This window comes from Mastigoproctus giganteus, unplaced genomic scaffold (genome assembly GCF_048544385.1).
Source record: "Mastigoproctus giganteus isolate SK-2022 unplaced genomic scaffold, ASM4854438v1 scaffold_16, whole genome shotgun sequence".
NCBI lineage: Eukaryota > Metazoa > Arthropoda > Arachnida > Uropygi > Thelyphonidae > Mastigoproctus > Mastigoproctus giganteus.
This window is the reverse complement of record NW_028328293.1, coordinates 3,172,536-3,190,078: the sequence shown is the minus strand read 5'-3', so window position 1 is coordinate 3,190,078 and position 17,543 is coordinate 3,172,536. Positions and strand designations below refer to the sequence as shown.

General features: G+C 37.0%; 1 protein-coding gene across 2 annotated transcripts in view; it reads left to right on the top strand.

Moving 5' to 3' along the window:
* Positions 1 to 17,543, top strand: part of LOC150074894 (vacuolar protein sorting-associated protein 11 homolog) — a 612,407-nt gene that overhangs the window by 131,730 nt on the left and 463,134 nt on the right. For both annotated transcript variants that reach the window (XM_090389417.1, XM_090389418.1), the window contains exon 8: positions 983 to 1,072. In XM_090389417.1, coding sequence (XP_090245543.1) covers positions 983 to 1,072 — 90 coding nt within the window. The remainder of the gene's footprint in view (positions 1 to 982; positions 1,073 to 17,543) is intronic.

Sequence of the window (17,543 nt, the reverse complement as noted above, 5' to 3'; positions counted from 1 at the left end):
CAGTTTCCGTGCATGGCAGCCTGGTCATACCCAGAGATTCTTAGCACCCTCTGCTTCCACCCTGATCCTCTCGCTGCCATAAGAGGGGGAGTGAAAGCCGCTGGGGACTGAGGGCCATTTGTTTTGTCATGCTGTCATATGCTGGAGGATTTGGTCTTTTCCTCTTCACGCTGACCAGGCGTCTTGAAGAGAACCACTCTACACGTTCGTTGCCACCCAAGTGACGTAACAGGGCTTACCATTGAGAAGGTGTGCATGAGTGGATTTTAGGGAGGCAGGCCTAACGGACTTCTCCTAAATCTTCTGTAATAGAAAGATATTGGATCCATCAGTGTTTCAGACTGAGTGTGTGATAACACACAGGATACCTGTTCCCCTCTAAGCCCCAGATGATCATACGCCGTATTAAATGCTTCAACTAAACAGGTGCAGCTCTCAGTTTTAGGTAGTTACAATCTCATATTTATGATAATAATAGCCATATAGGGAAAGAAAGCCACAAGCTTTTGCCCCCCCCACCACCCTGGTGGAGGGGAGTGTAGATAAGAAAATACAGATTTTTGCTTCCTCCTCACATAAATAACTATCCAGTTGACCTTTGGATAAATTCCAACTATCAGCCTCAGCCTCAACTACCTGCAAAGGCAACCTGTTCCAGCAATCAACTCGCTGGCTAAAAGAAAACTTCCTACAATCTAGTCTAACTGTCTTCCCCTGTAATTTGAATTTATGCCCTTGAGTTCTGAAATTCTCTATAATGGCAAAAATTCTGCTTTCATTCATTTTATGATTCATGAAAATAGAGATTTCTTTTCAACATAATTGAGTCATATGTTCTTTCAGAAATGATTTGATAGTTTCTAAAAAGTAGCTATTTTTATTTTTAATGTCTTATCTTTTGGTTGTAACTTAATCTTTGGACAATAGGGTATATAATATATTTTTGATGCATATTTATTTTCTTTTTTCATTTTAAATATAGATTCCATTACATAATCATGGATGCCCACAGAGATGCTCTGTTATGAGTGATGCTAAGCAGGACTATCAGTTTGTCATTGGAAAAGAAGAGGTTGGTCATCTTTTGTAAAAATGTGGGAAGAGATATTTTGGGGGAGGGTGTGTTGTTTTTATGAACACTTTTAACAAAATATGGACAAGCATCCTACTAGTCGAGGAATGAAGCATATTTTATTTCAATATTTGAGATTAAATGTATTTATTGAATTATAATATTATGAGGACTGTTCAATAAAGAATTATCATAATTTTCTTTTCACAATGTACCTTTATTAATTATCCATATTTTGATGGTCCATTTCAAAATAGGCCCCGTTTGAAAATGCACTTTCTCCGATGTTTCTGTCATTCTTCAAAAAGATGGTGGAAATGATTTCCTTGCAGCTCCTTTGGAAATAAAAAAATTGCAGGGTGCAATTTTTTTTTTATTTCCAAAATTAGGATTAAGGACAGGGCTGTGGGGCAAATGAGGAACACATTTGACATTAATGCTGGCCATGTACTCGATGACAATATGGCCAGTGTGAGGTGTCACATTGTTGTAATGTAGCATCCACCCACCAACGTGCATTTGTGGTTATTTGTGATGAATGTTATCCTGCAAAGTGTGCAGTACATTTTTGTAGTAAGTTCCTGTAACAGTCTTATGACGTTCCGCACTATGCTGGCAAACCATTCCTTTAATGTCCAAAAAAGAGGTGACCCTAACTTTTCCTGCAGAAGCCACAAAAATTTTTCTTTTTTCGATGTCAGCAATGATGGAGACTTCCATATACACCTTTTACTTTTTACTCTGTGGGTCAAAATTATGAAGCCATATCTCATCCACCTTTATCACCTTGTGCAGAACCTCACCATCTTTGGTAACCTTCCATTGCAGCTCCTGACAAACCTCTATGCAAACTTGTTGTTGCTCAGGTGTGAGCAGTCTTGGAACCCAACATGTAGAAACATGTTATATGCAAATGGTCATGGAGAATACTGTGTGTGCTGCCAGCTGATATTTTGAACACCTTTGCCAGTTGCCTTTCTATTTTACGATGATCTTCTATCATGATTACAGAAGCTGATTTTATTGTTTCTGTGGTGACAGCAGTGGTTGGAGCTCTGGGAACACTGATTTTTTGAGATTGAATCATGTCCATCTTTAAATGTTCTTAAACCACCTGCAAGCTGTGCTATATGGAAGTGTACATTCATAAGCCTCTTTTAACATTTCACCATAAGCCTCTTTTAACATTTCATATGCCTCAACCAATGTTTTTTTTTTGAGATGAAAATAAAAATTGAGAGGAGCATACTGTTTCTCGTGTGTCACGTCTATTGTTATATAGGCGAAACTGAACTTGACTGACCCCCAAGGTCATACTGTGCACATGAGTCAACTGTGCAGTTGCTATGTGATGCAGCTTGGTTTAGTCTTAAATTCTGCAGCTCAGCTATAAATAGCAAGGAGTACTGTTAGTTATGAAAAATTATGATCATTCTTTATTGAACAGCCGTTACAATTTATAAAACTATTTATAATATATAAGTAAGTATAATAAAATTTATCTATGAGTATACACTCATAGCTTAATTTTATCAAATCTGTTTATTTGCACTTGTTCTGGGAGGGAGTATGAAGTTTATGAAATATATTAAAGGGGATTTAATGTATAAAAGTTTGGGAACCTCTTGTATGGATTAAAAATTGATATAGCCTTGAGCCTGTTATTAAAAGAGTTTTGGATTTGAAGTGGTTGTAAAGCAATTTTTGACATAAATTAATTCCTTCAAAGCTAACTGTTGTGGAATGAAAACAATGATACCAAAGATTATAAAGGTTATTAATCCCACTGTAAATTGCAATTATTATGGACTGCCTTAAAATTAATTTATATATATAGGGTAGTTGTAAAGTTTATCTGTTTTAAAACTCAAATGGCACACAGAACCAGCTTTAGATACATTCAAAGGATTCAGCCAAACTTTGCTTTGTGCCCAAGACACCAGCCCAGTTCAAGTTTTAGAATATTAATTTTTACTACAATGTATTTCCTTACTGTACTGATAACAGGGAATTTCAGCCCTATAATGGAATTGTGAAATGAGGAAAATGCTGAGATATTCCAAGGGGTTATTCATTGAATTTGTTATTCCCTTGGAGTGAATTTATTTTATTGATGTAACTCCTTGGTCATCAAAATGTCTTCATATATCTATGTATTCTATATCCATGCTTCTGATGAATATTGCATGTCACTTTGCAGCAGTCATGTCTCAGGAGCTAGTCAGCAGAAGGAGTTGGTTTCCTCAAAGTGGAGAAAAAGAGGTGGCTCTTTGAAGGAAAACCTTATTTTTCTCTGAAGACCATTGCTCAAGGCCAACAAAACTTGGATGGCTACCTTTGAAGATAGGTAAATATGCATGGTGCACAGTTCCTGGCATGTTAGCACTAGCATTAGTAGAGGCATATGATGCAAGAAAGCAAGCTTATATAGCATCAGCCAAAAAAAAAAAAAAAAAAAAACCCTTCCCATTTCATCCATCCATTCAATCCAAAAGTTTGTATTTATTTAAGCTGTAAACTTCCACAATGACAGATGGAAATTTGTACTAGCAATCAACCACCTGCTGGCTAAAGGCAAATTTCTGCACATCAACTCTACAACTGACTTTCTCCATTTGAATTTATGCCCCCTCAGGTGCACAATCTGAGCAAGAGCGAGAATCCCATCAGCTTTGAGCTTGTTCAAACCATTCAAGGTCTTATACACCTCAATCAAATCACCTCGAAGGTGCCTCATCTCCAGATTGCAATTTGCAGAACTTAAGCCTTTCTTGGTAACAGAAATCCCTTGTTCCACTCACCAATCTCGTTGCCCTTCTCTGTACTTGTTCCAGGAGCACTACATCTTTCCTAAAATGAGGCCTCCAGACCTCAAGTACTCAAGGTGTGGCCTGACCATTGCCTCATAGAAGGGGATAATCACCTCCTTATCCCTTCTAGAAAAATTCCTATATATCACTGACAAGACCCCGTGAGCTACTCTTGCAGCCTTTTTGCTCTGCTCAGAAAACTTCATATCTGACTACACAATTACCCCCAGGTCTTTTACATTCTCCACTACCCTGAGTGGAGTACCACACAGTTGGTATGTTACTCTGGGATTACTGTTACCCATATGCAGCACTTTGCATTTGATGTTAAAGCTTCAGTTGCTTCCTCTCAACCCATCTACTGAACTTCTCCAGATCCCGCTGCATTAACATACTGTTCTTACTGTCATTAAGAACTCTACCAACCTTCGTATTGTCTGCAAACTTGGACATTAAGCCTTGTATACCTTTATCAATATCATTGATAAATACAGACAATAGCAATGGGCCCAACACGGATCCCTGTGGGACACCACTAATAACTTTAGTCCACAAAGAGCAGAGTCCATTGAACAACAATTTTCCCTTAATGCCATACTGCTCCAACTTGTACAGTAGTCTTCCATGTTCGACAGTATGAAAAGCTTCCCTAAAATCCAAGTATATGATATCAAAATTATTTTTTGCATCCAGTTCTTTTGTGACCATATCATAGTATCCAATCAGATTGGTCAGACAAGACTTCCCCTTAACAGACCCATGCTGTGTCTGAACTATAACTGCAGTATTGTCTAGATGATCCTGCAGTGCTTCTTTAACCAGTGACTCCATTATTTTCCCTGTAACAGAAGTTAAACTAATAGGCCTGTAATTACTCGTAGTAGTAGTAGTGGCATGTGATGCAAAAAGCAAGTGTATGAGCTCATGGAACATCAGCCAAAAAAAAAAAAAAAAATTCACACATCCATTTCCTCTAAAGGTTTGTCCAGTTCCTCCTTAAATTTATTTAACCTATCAACTTCCACAATGACAGATGGAAGTTTATTCCAGCAATTAACCACCCCCTGGCTAAAGGCAAATTTCTGCACATCTGTTCTCGTGTCACCTTTTGATTTGTCTTTGTGAATTGGGGAAATCTTTGCACATTTCCAGTCCATGGGGACTTCATCTGAGTCCAAGGATGCCCTCGTAATCATGGCTATGGGCCTGCTTGTTTCCTTTGCTGCCTCCTTTAATATAACCAGATAGATCCCATCCACCCCAGGTGCTTTCCTTATGCTTAATTTCAACAATTTCTCCTCTACTTTGCTCTCAGTTATTACAAAATCCTTTAGCTCCCTGTTACAGTTTGATAAACGTCTGGCATTCTTCTCCCTTAATAACTCCTCATGTCTGAAAGTAGATGCAAAATACTCATTCAGTTTGTCAGCTACCTCAGCAGGATCATCAACAATCGAACCATCAGTATCAAGTGGACCAATCTGATTCATCCCCTTCCTTCTAGAGTTCACATAAGTAAAGAAGACTACTGTTTTTCTTTGTATCCTTTGCCAAAGATTTCTCCTAATCTGCCTTTGCTTGCCTAACCTCCTTTGTGACTTGATTACAGACTATTTTATATCTACCATGGGCATCTGTGTCTCCTGATAATTTATATGCATCTCATGCATTTTTCTTATCATCAGTTCATCTGACATCCATTCAGACCTGAACCTTGAACAGTATTTCTTAGTTGGTATGAAAAGCTTAGTAGCTTCCAAAATTATTATCTTGGAGAGGAGACGATTGGATCTCTAATAGGGCTCTCTCTTTAATACATGGGCTAATCAATTGAAGGTTCCCAAATTTTGAGAACAGTGGCTCCCTAATATTCTTATGACAATCTCCTTAGACCCTGTAATGTTAGGACCATTACTCTCTGCATTTTCAGACCGTTGGTGATTAGTACCATCTGTTAAACTAGATGGGCCGGTTCCTTCTCCACACCTTTGCAGGTGAACTGTGGAGTTATTTAGCGAGGGGAAAGCCAGAGGTGTATTCAACTCTAGCAGTAGCTAGAGAATCTTGTAATAACTGAGAGTAAAGTGGAGGAGAAATTGTTGAAGATAAACACAAGAAAGGCACCCGGGGTGGATGGGATCTATCCAGTTATATTAAAGGAGGCAGCAAAGGAAGTAAGCAAACCTTTAGCCATAATTATGAGAGCTTCCTTGGACTCAGGGGAGGTACCCACAGACTGGAGATGTGCAAATGTCACCCCAATTCACAAAGGAGGATCAAAGGCTGACACAAGTAATTATAGACCTGTGAGTTTAACTTCTGTTCCAGGAAAATTAATGGAGGCACTAGTTAAAGAAGCACTGCAGGATCATTTAGACAAGACTTCAGCTATAGCTCGGACACAGCATGGTTTTGTTAAGGGGAAGTCTTGCCTGACCAATTTGATTGGATACTATGATGCTGTCACAAAAGAACTGGATGCAGGGAATAACTTTGATATTATATACTTGGATCTTAGAAAGGCTTTTGATACTGTTGCACATGGAAGACTGCTGCACAAATTGGAGCAGTGTGGCATTGGAGGCAAATTGCTGCTGTGGATAAAGGGGTGGCTGAGAGGGAGAAGACAGAGAGTGGTAATCAATGGACACTGCTCGTCGTGGACTAATGTTATTAGTGGAGTCCCTCAGGGCTCAGTGTTGGGTCCATTATTGTTTTCTGTATTCATAAATGATATTGATGAGGGTATATCAAGCTTAATGTTGAAGTTTGCAGACGATACAAAGGTAGGCAGGGTTGTCAAGGACACTACTGACACTATGCTGCTGCAACAGGATCTGGAAAGGTTGAGCAAATGGGCTGAGAGGTGGCAAATGAAGTTTAACATTGACAAAGTACTACACATGGGAAACAGCAACCCCAGAGCAACGTATCAACTCTGTGGTACTACACTGACAGTGGTAGAGAATGAAAGGGACCTGGGGGTGGTTGTGCAGGCAAATATGAAGTTCTCTGAGCAGTGCAGACGGGCTGCAAGAGTAGCTCATGGTGTATTGTCAATGATATATAGGAATTTTTCTAGCAGGGATAAGGAGGTGATTATTCCCTTGTATAAGGCAATGGTCAGGCCACACCTAGAGTACTGTATACAGGTCTGGAGGCCTCATTTCAAGAAGGTTGTAGAGCTGCTGGAACGAGTACAGAGAAGGGCAACAAGATTAGTGAATGGAACAAAGGGGTGCTCTTATGAAGAAAGGCTTAAGTTTTGCAAATTACAGTGTCTGGAGACTAGGCACCAGCGAGGTGATCTGATAGAGGTGTATAAAGCCTTGAATGGTTTGAGCATGCTCAATGCTGATGGGATTCTTCCTCTCGCTTAGAATAATCACCTGAGAGGGCATAAATTCAAATTGAGGAAAGACAGATGTAGGATAGACGTGCGGAAATTTGCCTTTAGCCAGCGGGTGGTTGGTTGGTGGAACAGACTTCCATCCCTTGTCGTGGAAGTTGATAGCCTAAATAAGTTTAAAGCTCAGCTGGACAGATATTTTGAACGAACAGAGGGGTGAAGTGGAAGTGATTTTTTTTTGTTTTTTTTTTTTTTTGGCTGATGCTGCATAAGCTTGCTTTCTTGCATCAAATGCCTCTACTAATGCTAATGCTAACTGCTGGGCACATTGTTGCACAGAACTCGCCAATCTCTTTGTTGCACCTTTACAACACGAGAAACTATATGGATTCAGCAGCTGACTTGTTTCTATAACCTCCTCCTTATTAATTGAAAGATCAGTTTCCTTGTAACCATTGCACATGGCAAAAGGATGCACAACTAATGGTTTATCAACAAGAAGGTACAGGAGAAAACACAATTAATTCACATACCACTGTTACAAAACCATCTCAGCCAGAAGCATGCATGCCTTTGCTGAGGAAAGATTTGCTAATATTATTATTAGTATTGGCAGAATGATTCAAGGAAGCAAGCTTATTCAGCAGTTGCCAACTTGAGGGAGGCAGCAAGAGTGTATGGAACCATTAACACTTTGCAGTCCAGCATTATTTCTGCTGCCTTCCCATTTCGGTTCAGCATGAAAACGAAAGGTGGGGAAAAAAAAAAAAATGAATACTGAATATGAGCTCTTCAAAAATTATTTATTTTTGAGTTTACACAAGTTGTTATAATAAAAGTGATTGATTAAAAAATATTTCAGACATTTTAAATATTTGTTATTTATGTGATTTTAGTGTGTAGCATTTCTTGACAAAATTAACCAGGATGCAATCCTAGATTCCTGGAGCAGGTCTCACAATACCAAACTGTTTGTTTTCTTCCACCACTAACCTTTCTGTCACTACATACTGTGCAGTCTTTTTTACTTACTTGAATTTTCTTTTTTCATCACAAAACCAGGACAGCCAGTCAATCTCTCTTTGACATCTGAATATGATGACCTTTTTCTAGAAAGGACATTCTTATTTTGGACATCTCCTACTAGCTGAAAAAGCAACTTCTTTCGAAACTGCTTGTGACGAAGATTTATTGATATGGATCTACCACCTTGATCAGAATAACGCTGTTCACAATTGAGACTTCTAATAGCCAGAAAAACAACTTTCTCCACCGTTTCACTTATTTCCGAGTGAATGAATAACTCACAAGGCAATGGTCAGTTCTCTCTATTCTACCACTCCCTTATTTTTTTTATACTCTGGGACAATCACATGGTCAGAGAAGTTCACGAGAGCGAGAGAGAGAGAGAGAGAGAGAGAGAGTACAAGAAAAAGCACCGTATTTAGGAGTCATGGGCTTAACCCCCGGTCACTCAAAGTACATGTACTTATGTACTCTCGCACCTGACTACAAATAGCAACTGGCTTTTCAATCTGTAAGATTTCTCCTCCTTTTATCTTTCCTATTGTGACCACAGTTTTGGTATCAAATAAAATAGAAAGCATAAGTACAGAAGCTCCCCAACATATGTAAGGGTTCTGTTCTGGAAACCTGTCTGTAAGTTGAAATGTTATATAACTCAGAAACAACCCAAAATCTATATATAAATGTAAACACAAGTCCGTGATTTAAAAAAATCACTTAATTTATGTAATAAATTTTATATATTGTGTGATATACAAATGCTAGAGCATTTGTGTGATATACAAATGCTTATAGCATTTGTATATTACAATTACATACTCGTAACATATGCATTAGAATATTATTTCAAAAACAAAACTTTTAAAGTATGTATACATACTACTTATTTCTGGTGTGTGTGTGTGGGGAAGGGGGTATATATGACACTGATATTAGGTTGAGGAGGACGAGGTCAAAGAGAGAGCTATCACGTCATCAATATCAGACTCGTCGTCCAGCTCTAAAATAGCTGAAGTAGTAGAAGGCCTGTATGGTGCTGAAGTTGGAGAGTTAGAAAATATGCAAGTTGAGGAGGTTGCTCAATCTTTCTCACAAATTTATTTAGGGAGGTTTGAACAAGTGCCTTCTTTTCTCCTCATAGATAATTTTATAGAAGGAGAGCTCATTTTGAATTGCCCTGTGAACTTTGAGAAACCTCAAGATGTTGGATTTTTGCTTCTCCAGTAATGCTAAACCAGCATCGATCAATGAAAAGGCTTCATCCATTTGCTTTTTGTAAAACATTTGGATTCCTCCACCTTTGGCTCATCGTCCACAACTTTCTGCACTTCCAACTCTATTAAATCTTCATTTGTGAGTTCCTCATTGTGAAAGTCTGGGTGTTTTTTGGCGTTGTGAATGTCAAGTTTAAGACACTCAGCAAACTTGACAGTTCTGTTTGTGACTTCTATTGCATTCTCTTTGAAATAAGCTTTTCACAAATTGAGGGCTCAATTTTTTCCAAACACCATTCAAATATGTTGCCTTCACCTACTCCCATCATCTTCTTAATGGCATCATAAAGGTGTATTTTTTTCAAAATTCTCTCAATGTGATTCCATTTTCCTTATCTGTAGCAGCAATTTTGTGAGCAAAGGTGTTGTGCAAGTAATATGCCTTAAAGGATTCTATGACCCAATGGTCCCATTGGCTGTAGCAGCGAGGTTGTTTGATGGCATGTAGACAACTTTAATGTTCAGATGAAAATCATCCAGACGTGTAAAATGATCAGGAGCATTATCAAGAACTGATAAGATTTTGAAAGCCAAATTTTTTCCCCCCTAGCAATATTCTTTTAACTGAGGAACCTAATTCTCTCTGAAATATTCTTCAAATATGGAGAGTGTAACCCAAGCCTTGGCATTATATTTCCAGATTATGGAAAGGGAGGCTTTGCTGATACCTTTTAATGCACAAGGATTTTGTGCATAGTATATGGTCAGAGGTTTGAGTTTGCAATCCCCTGCTGCATTGCCCCAACCAAGAGTGTTATTCAATCCTTTTCCAGAAAAAACTTGTTCTGATATATATTCATTGTCATTTTTTATGTCATTGAAAACACCCAGAAATGCTTCTGCTGCTGCAGTATCTGCACTAGCGGTGCCTCCGTAGCCAGGTGGGCAGGAGCAGCAGTGTGTAGCACACGCTTCTTGATTAGACAGGGGTTCGAGCCTGTGCCCACCAAATACGGAGGATGCGGAAAGGTCAGGGAATGACCACCGCGTATCCCTGGAGCAATATGGCCTTAGTTGCTAATGCGCCTAAAAAACCAAAAACAACAACGTATCTGTACTAGCTACTTTGCCACAAATTTTTTCATTAAGCAAGTTGTCCCTTTTTTTAAAAAGGCTAAATCAGCCATGGCTGGCTACAAAAGTCTTCTCACTTCCAGAACTTTTCTCTCTCAAGTCTCCGTAAATACTTATAGCCTTTGCCTGAATTGTTAATAGACTTAGGGGGAACATTTCTTTGTACTTGATCAACAATCCCTAAGTTTAATAGTGTTTCCATTTCATATATGAATCCAGCATTGTGGTTTTTTGTTGTTAAGACAGACTGTAAAGGAACTTTTTGCATGTTCTTTTATTCATTCTTTATCTTTCACCATTGTATTCACAATGGGTGTTGCCAGCCTTAAGTCACGTGAAATGGTTGTTATTATTTTTCCACCTTCATACATTTTCACAATTTCTAATTTTTGCTCTAATGTAATTGTATGCCGCTTCTTTGAAATACCAACATTGTCAGGTCCACTTACACGCTTTCCTGCATACTAACTGGGATAACACACAAAAATGAAAAAAACAGAAAGTGTTATCTGCAAGGCAGAGTGGTAGCATAAATAATGGGGTGTAAAAATGAGATGAAAGGCTGTAGGTTTCTTTGAAGTCATCAATTATGCCTTATTGCCATTTTGTTTTTTTACAAAAAATGTGTATTTTATTTGTTTTTAAGTTTTTTACATAAAGTTAGATTTTTGTAAGTCGGGGACCGCCTGTACAGTTCTTTGTCTTTCTATGCCAGCACTTGAACTGTATCCTTCTTTCAAAAACCAATGACTGTGTTTTTCAATTTTCTTTATTGTCTTTATCTCTAGTGGTAAACCCTTCCTGTTTCCCATAACAGTGCCTGTTAGGTATATTCATTTTATGTAGTTCCTTTGCTCATTGAATACTAGTGTAAAATTGATCAGTGAACAAACGAAATCCACTATCCTCAACACTTTGAAGAAGTTTTTGGATGAGATGATGCGAAAGTCAAGTCTGGCCTTATCAAGCTGTCGGTAGTAGCCTTTCCAAAATAAACCTAAACAAAGAAAAACTAAATAAAAACCAAAAAACCTAAAGAAAGACATTGTGCTTCTTGAAAGGGTCCAAAGATGGGTAACTCATCTGGTGAGATTGGCAAAAGGGTGTCCATATTGGGAAAGACTTTGAATATGTGGGTTGCAGAGCTTGGAAACTAGGCACCTTAGAGGAGACTTGATCAAAGTGTTTAAGGCTCTGAGAGGCATAAGCAAAATGAATAAGGACAAAATTTTCATGGTTATAAATTATTCTAGAACAAGGGGCCATAATTTCAAGTTGGGGGGGGGGGGTAGATGTTTAGACCGGATTGCAGGAAGTTTTATTTTAGCCAGCGAGTTATAAATTACTGGAATAAGTTACCTTCATGGGTGGTAGAGGCTTACAGTTTGGGGAAATTCAATGGTCAGCTTGATAATTACCTATGGGAGGAGGGAAATGGATAGGTTGTCTGTTTCCTTTTCTCTTATTTATTTTTTTCTATTCTTATTATTTTACTTTATTTTTTTTTCTTATTTTATTTTATTATTATTATTATTTTGACTGGTGCAGCATAAGCCATAGGCTTCCTTGCATCATGTGGCCATTGCTAATACTAATACTAAAAATGGCAGAAAAGCTGAGACATAACCTGTTCCTGAGTCAGCTAAAACATATACACTATAAGATTCCACTTTGTTGGCTTTTGAGGGTTATAAAATTTGAATGAAATTCTAGCCTTAAAACCAACAGTACTTTCAGCTAATGTAATATTTCTGCCTGGAACAAAATGTTCTTGAAATTTTTCATTAAGATAATCAACAATATTCTTCACTTTCGATCCCCAACTTTGAATTCCTTTTGTTTGCCCTTTTGTTGGGGGGGGCAAAGTGCAGCATCCAAAATATCTGCAAAAATCTCTTCCTGCTAAAAACATTTTTGAAAAATGGGATTTTATCTGTCCATTCTTCATACCAGTAATCCTTTACAGAAGTTTTTCATTTAGTTCCATGAAAGCCTTTAGTTCATTTATTAAAACTGAAACTCAGTCACGCAATATGGAACAATCAGAAATTACTTATTTAAAAGAGTTTTGTTGGCATAATTATTTACAAACAGCTGAAAACATTCAAGTTTGTTTTTTGGAATACTTGAATTACTCAAATGAAATATGCAGTTTGAAATAGAAAAGGGAAAATGTTTGAATGAAACATCATTTACCTTGCATGGCCTCCAATTTTCCCCACCAGCATTGGTCAACAGATCATCAATTCTTCATCTTCATCACTGCTGAAAGATATCTCATCAGGATCGAAAATAGCATCATCCTCACTATCAGAAAAAATTAAATCAAATTCTAAATTGGAAAGTTCTAACAATTTCTTCATCAGAAAGGCCTTTTCAAGATATTGACGCCATGACTAAATCCATTGTTTCTGACAGAGAGAGTAAATACACAGTGAACACTAAAAATTAATAAGAAAAACTCTTAACAGTTGAATGTAAACATTCAGTTAGTTCATCAAAGTGTTTATGAAGTATAAATAGAAGGCAGTTCATTAATTACACTGGAAGAGTGGGAAAATAAGCTATAAAATTGGCAAAACGGAAAGGTGCATCTGATGCGACATTGGACCAGAAAAGAAGAAGAAAATTTTTTACAGGGGCGTGTGAGTGAAGACATTGGACTGCAAAGGATTAAGGTTAGTTATGAGGGCATCACTGAACTAAAAGGCTTTTCCTTGCATTGGAGAAGTGTCAATGTATCATCAATACATAGAGGTGGTTCCAAGAGTAAAATGCATTTTCCCTACCAGTCACTTCAGTGGTATAGAAAATGCAGCATATATGAGGGAGCCCATTTCTTGTCATAATCACTTAATTTGCAGCCAAAATAAAGTGCTTTGTTTAATAGATGCATTATGGACTCTCTGAGATTTAATTGTGTAATCAACACACACAAGTAAAATCAATCTGGTGAAAATATTTTAAAAGCACATTCAACTACAGTTAACACCAAAAACTATTTTAAAAAAAAGCACCAGTTTATTGATATATGATGTTAATGCACACACTAATGTGATTAACCTGTCTGGGAGGTTTGCTTTCTATATATATATATATCTGCCTGACATGCACAGATTAGATGGGGTAGAATAGTCTAGAATTGCTGGAAACTGACCACTGCACTAGAAAACACCTTACTTTCAAAACTTGTCAGTCAGAAGTCCAACTAATATGAACAGATAGATGAAAATCTAAGTATATGAAAACTGAAATATAAAGTACCTTGTGAATTAGGGTGCTAGATAAAAATGGGCTGCACAGTCAGTATTAAAAGTACATTAAGTGTACTATAATTATATTGAAAAGAAATTTTTTTTCATTGTTATTCATCCACTCTTTTTTTTAATACAGTAGAACCCAGATAAGAAGTTTTCCAAGGGACTAGAGCAGTGGTTTTCAACTTGGGTGCCACAACAACATTCTTGGGGTGCCGTGTAATTTTGGTTTAAGTTATTTAAAGTTATTATTATTATTTTATTTTATTTTATTTTTGAAATTTATACATTTATTTCATTATAAAAAGGTGTACGATATCCATTGTACCATATCTTTTTAATTTTGTGGTGATCTATAATTGATCTTTATTTAGTACCTCTATATAAAGAATAAAATTATTATATAGGTATATATTAAAAGGTCGAAAACCACTGTGTTAGGTATTTCTTTTTACCTATGAGTGCTGTGAAAAAATTACTGGGACACTAAGGGCACTGAACTGAGAAAGTTTGGGAACCTCTGGACTAGAGTTCTAGAACTTCTTACTCAGGAAAAACTTCTTAGAAGGGAAAATGATCTAAGGGTATGAAATATTAACTACTGAAATAAAAATGAAAAGATACACATACATAAGTTAAAGATCATTTTTAAGTACTATTTCAGAATTTATAAATATTTTACTCTTGCCTATGGGAAACTTTTTTAAACTGAGGATCTCTAATTGCTTAACATTCTGCTCTTGGTAAACTCATTACCAAGTTAGAAGAACGTTGAGCTCCTTTGGAGTTTCAACATACCTTAAAAGGTCACAATTACAATAAGACAGAACAACAATCTATTAAGTAATTCAGAACTATTCACAACCATCAGAACTTAACACTCAACGTGGTTGACAAAACCACGTTGACACTATTCAGTTATGGATAGGAATGAAAACAATTGTGATGTGTCACTTCCATTATATCAAAATGTTTATACTAAAAAGGTTTTAGGGCTGAAAGCCTTAGACTATGGAAAATTCACTAATCGAACAAGTTAGTGCCATTTTAGTTCATAGTAAACCACCGAAGTGGGTTAAACGGCATCGTTTCTGTTATACAGTATCTCATATTGTGAATGCCTTCCCAACGAGTTACCCTGATATTGAACTATCTTGAATATGCCACACTTCAACAATGGATTCTTGAATGGCCAACACTTCGCCAATTGATTCTTGGAGGATACCACCACCCCTAGGTGGTGGTATCCTCCAAGAATCCAGTAGTATCCGCCAAGGCTAAGTAACATTAGTCTTTTCCTTTGGCGAAGCATTGCTTATTGGAGGTAGCACAATATGAGAGCAACTCATTATGAAGGCATTCACAATACATGAATATCAGAAATACATAGAGGTGATTCCAAGAGTGAATTGTATTTTCACCTACGATGTCATTTCACCTACTTTTGTGGTTTACTATGAACTAAAATAATGCTTGGCACTAACTTGCTCGATTACCAAATGTTTATATTATTTAATATTTTTTAATATTAAAAATAAATAATTTCAATAATTAAAAAATGTATTAAATGGGAAAACGTCATTATAATGATACACTATGTATTGTTTATCACGAACTTTTTATGAAGGAAAACGTTTTACCCGGGAAACTTCTTACGTGGGAAAATAATACATTACAACATATAGAAGTGAAATTGGGACTTAAAAACCAAACCTAGTACTGGGGAAAACTTCTTATGCGGTAATTTCTTATCCGGGTTCTACCGTATTTATTCAAACTACCTACTTTTACAACAGGGGAGAAGTTTATTCCAGAAATCAGTTACTCTCTAACTGAAAGCAAATTTTCACACATCTGTTCTGCAACTTCCCTTTGTAACTTTAAATTTATATCTCTCTGAATGAGTATGTTTTTTGAGAAAGAGTAGATGCCATCAGTATTTAGTTTTCATTATTAATATTTGGTATTTAGCATTCATATTTTATCTATTTGATATTGGTAGAGTATAATACCTTGAAAAATTCTTCATTCTCTTCTTTTCTTTTCTCTGATGTATAAAAACCCACATATGATTGGTTTTCCTTTTTTGGTTTTTCATTTCAGTTTTCACCTCAGTGATTCTTTTTATCTTTTATTCCTTTTATTCTTTTATAATTACACTCAGTGGCCACTTTATTAGATACACTTATCTAATAGCAAGTTGGACCACTTTTTCCATGACAATGGTCTCAGTTGCCAGTTAGGTATCAGAAGTGCAAGCTAAGGGTATTACAATGATGCTGGCCCATGTTGATTTAGTTGCGTCTTACAGTTTTTGCAAACTGGATGGTTATGTATTTCTACTCCAAAGAACTTGTTTTACCTCATTAGGTGCTCAACTAGATTAAGATCTGAGTGGGGAGGCCACCATGATATGCTGAATTCTCTCTCATGTTCTTAGAACCAGTTCTAATACAATTCTGGCCTTGTGATGTCATACCTTATCCTTTTTGAAGAATTCATTTGTCCAATGTGCACCATGAAAACAAATGCAATACCATTACACCACCAGCTGCCTGCATTTTTGACACCTGCCAAGATGGGTCCAGGGACTTGCTCTATTCTGGTCATCCCATCATTGTGAAACAGTAGGAACTGGGATTTGTCAGACCAGGCAATGCACTTTCTTCCAGTGTTGGTGTTCCTGAGCCAACTGTAACTGTGTACACCTTGTTTTTTGTTGACAGGAGTGGAACCCAGTTTGGTTGGCAACTGCTATACTCCATCCACACATTCTAAAATTCCTCTTTAGTTATCACTGTTGTACTAGATTGATGTTTAAATGATTGTGGTCTTTCTTTCCTTCATGCAGTAGTGAAACTATAACCTCTGCCCCCATTAGATTTCTGAACTGCCCCACAAGATCTTCAACAGTCATAGCAACTCAGCATTTGGGCTCTCTGACTTCCCAGCTCTCCAGCAGTGATAGATGTGGCAGTGCGATGGTTTCTGCTATAGCCTGTTCAAGTCTTGTGAGTGTCCATTGACCTCTTTCATCGAAAAGCTGTTTCTGATCACTGGTCAGAAACAGTTTGTTGATGTTTCTGACCAGTAACCTAATAACATCCAGCCAATGGATTTCCATTGGCTGTATGTTATTAGGTTACTGGACCAATCTTGATACACCTTGAGACACATCCATCTGTGAAAACCCAGCAGAGCTGCAGTTGTCAAGATACTCATATCAGTGCATCTGATGCCAACTACTGTGCCATGTTTAAATTCACTTAAATCTTGCTCATTCTTGTACCGAATTGCACATATACATCATTCTAGTGTGCAAGGTAAAACCCCAGTGGTTTTATCTTGCATGGTTTGAATATGTGATGCTGTTACTATAAGAGCACTCTATTTCATGAACAAGGTAAGTGCAACTAATAAATTAGCCAGTTGGTGCATTTATATACACTATTTATTATTCTTGTGTATTATTTTTTGTTTCTTTGTTTATAAATTTTTTCTAATTCTTTCACTGTGTGCTACGTTTGTATAATCTTTGGAATTTTCTCTTTTTCCTCTCCATCATTGGTCATCAATGTTTCTGGCATTTCATCTATTTGATTGAGTTTGAGAAATTTGAATAAGTCCTCAGTTGTCAGATAAAATAGGGCAGTTTGTTACCAGGTAAAATAGGGAAGATCT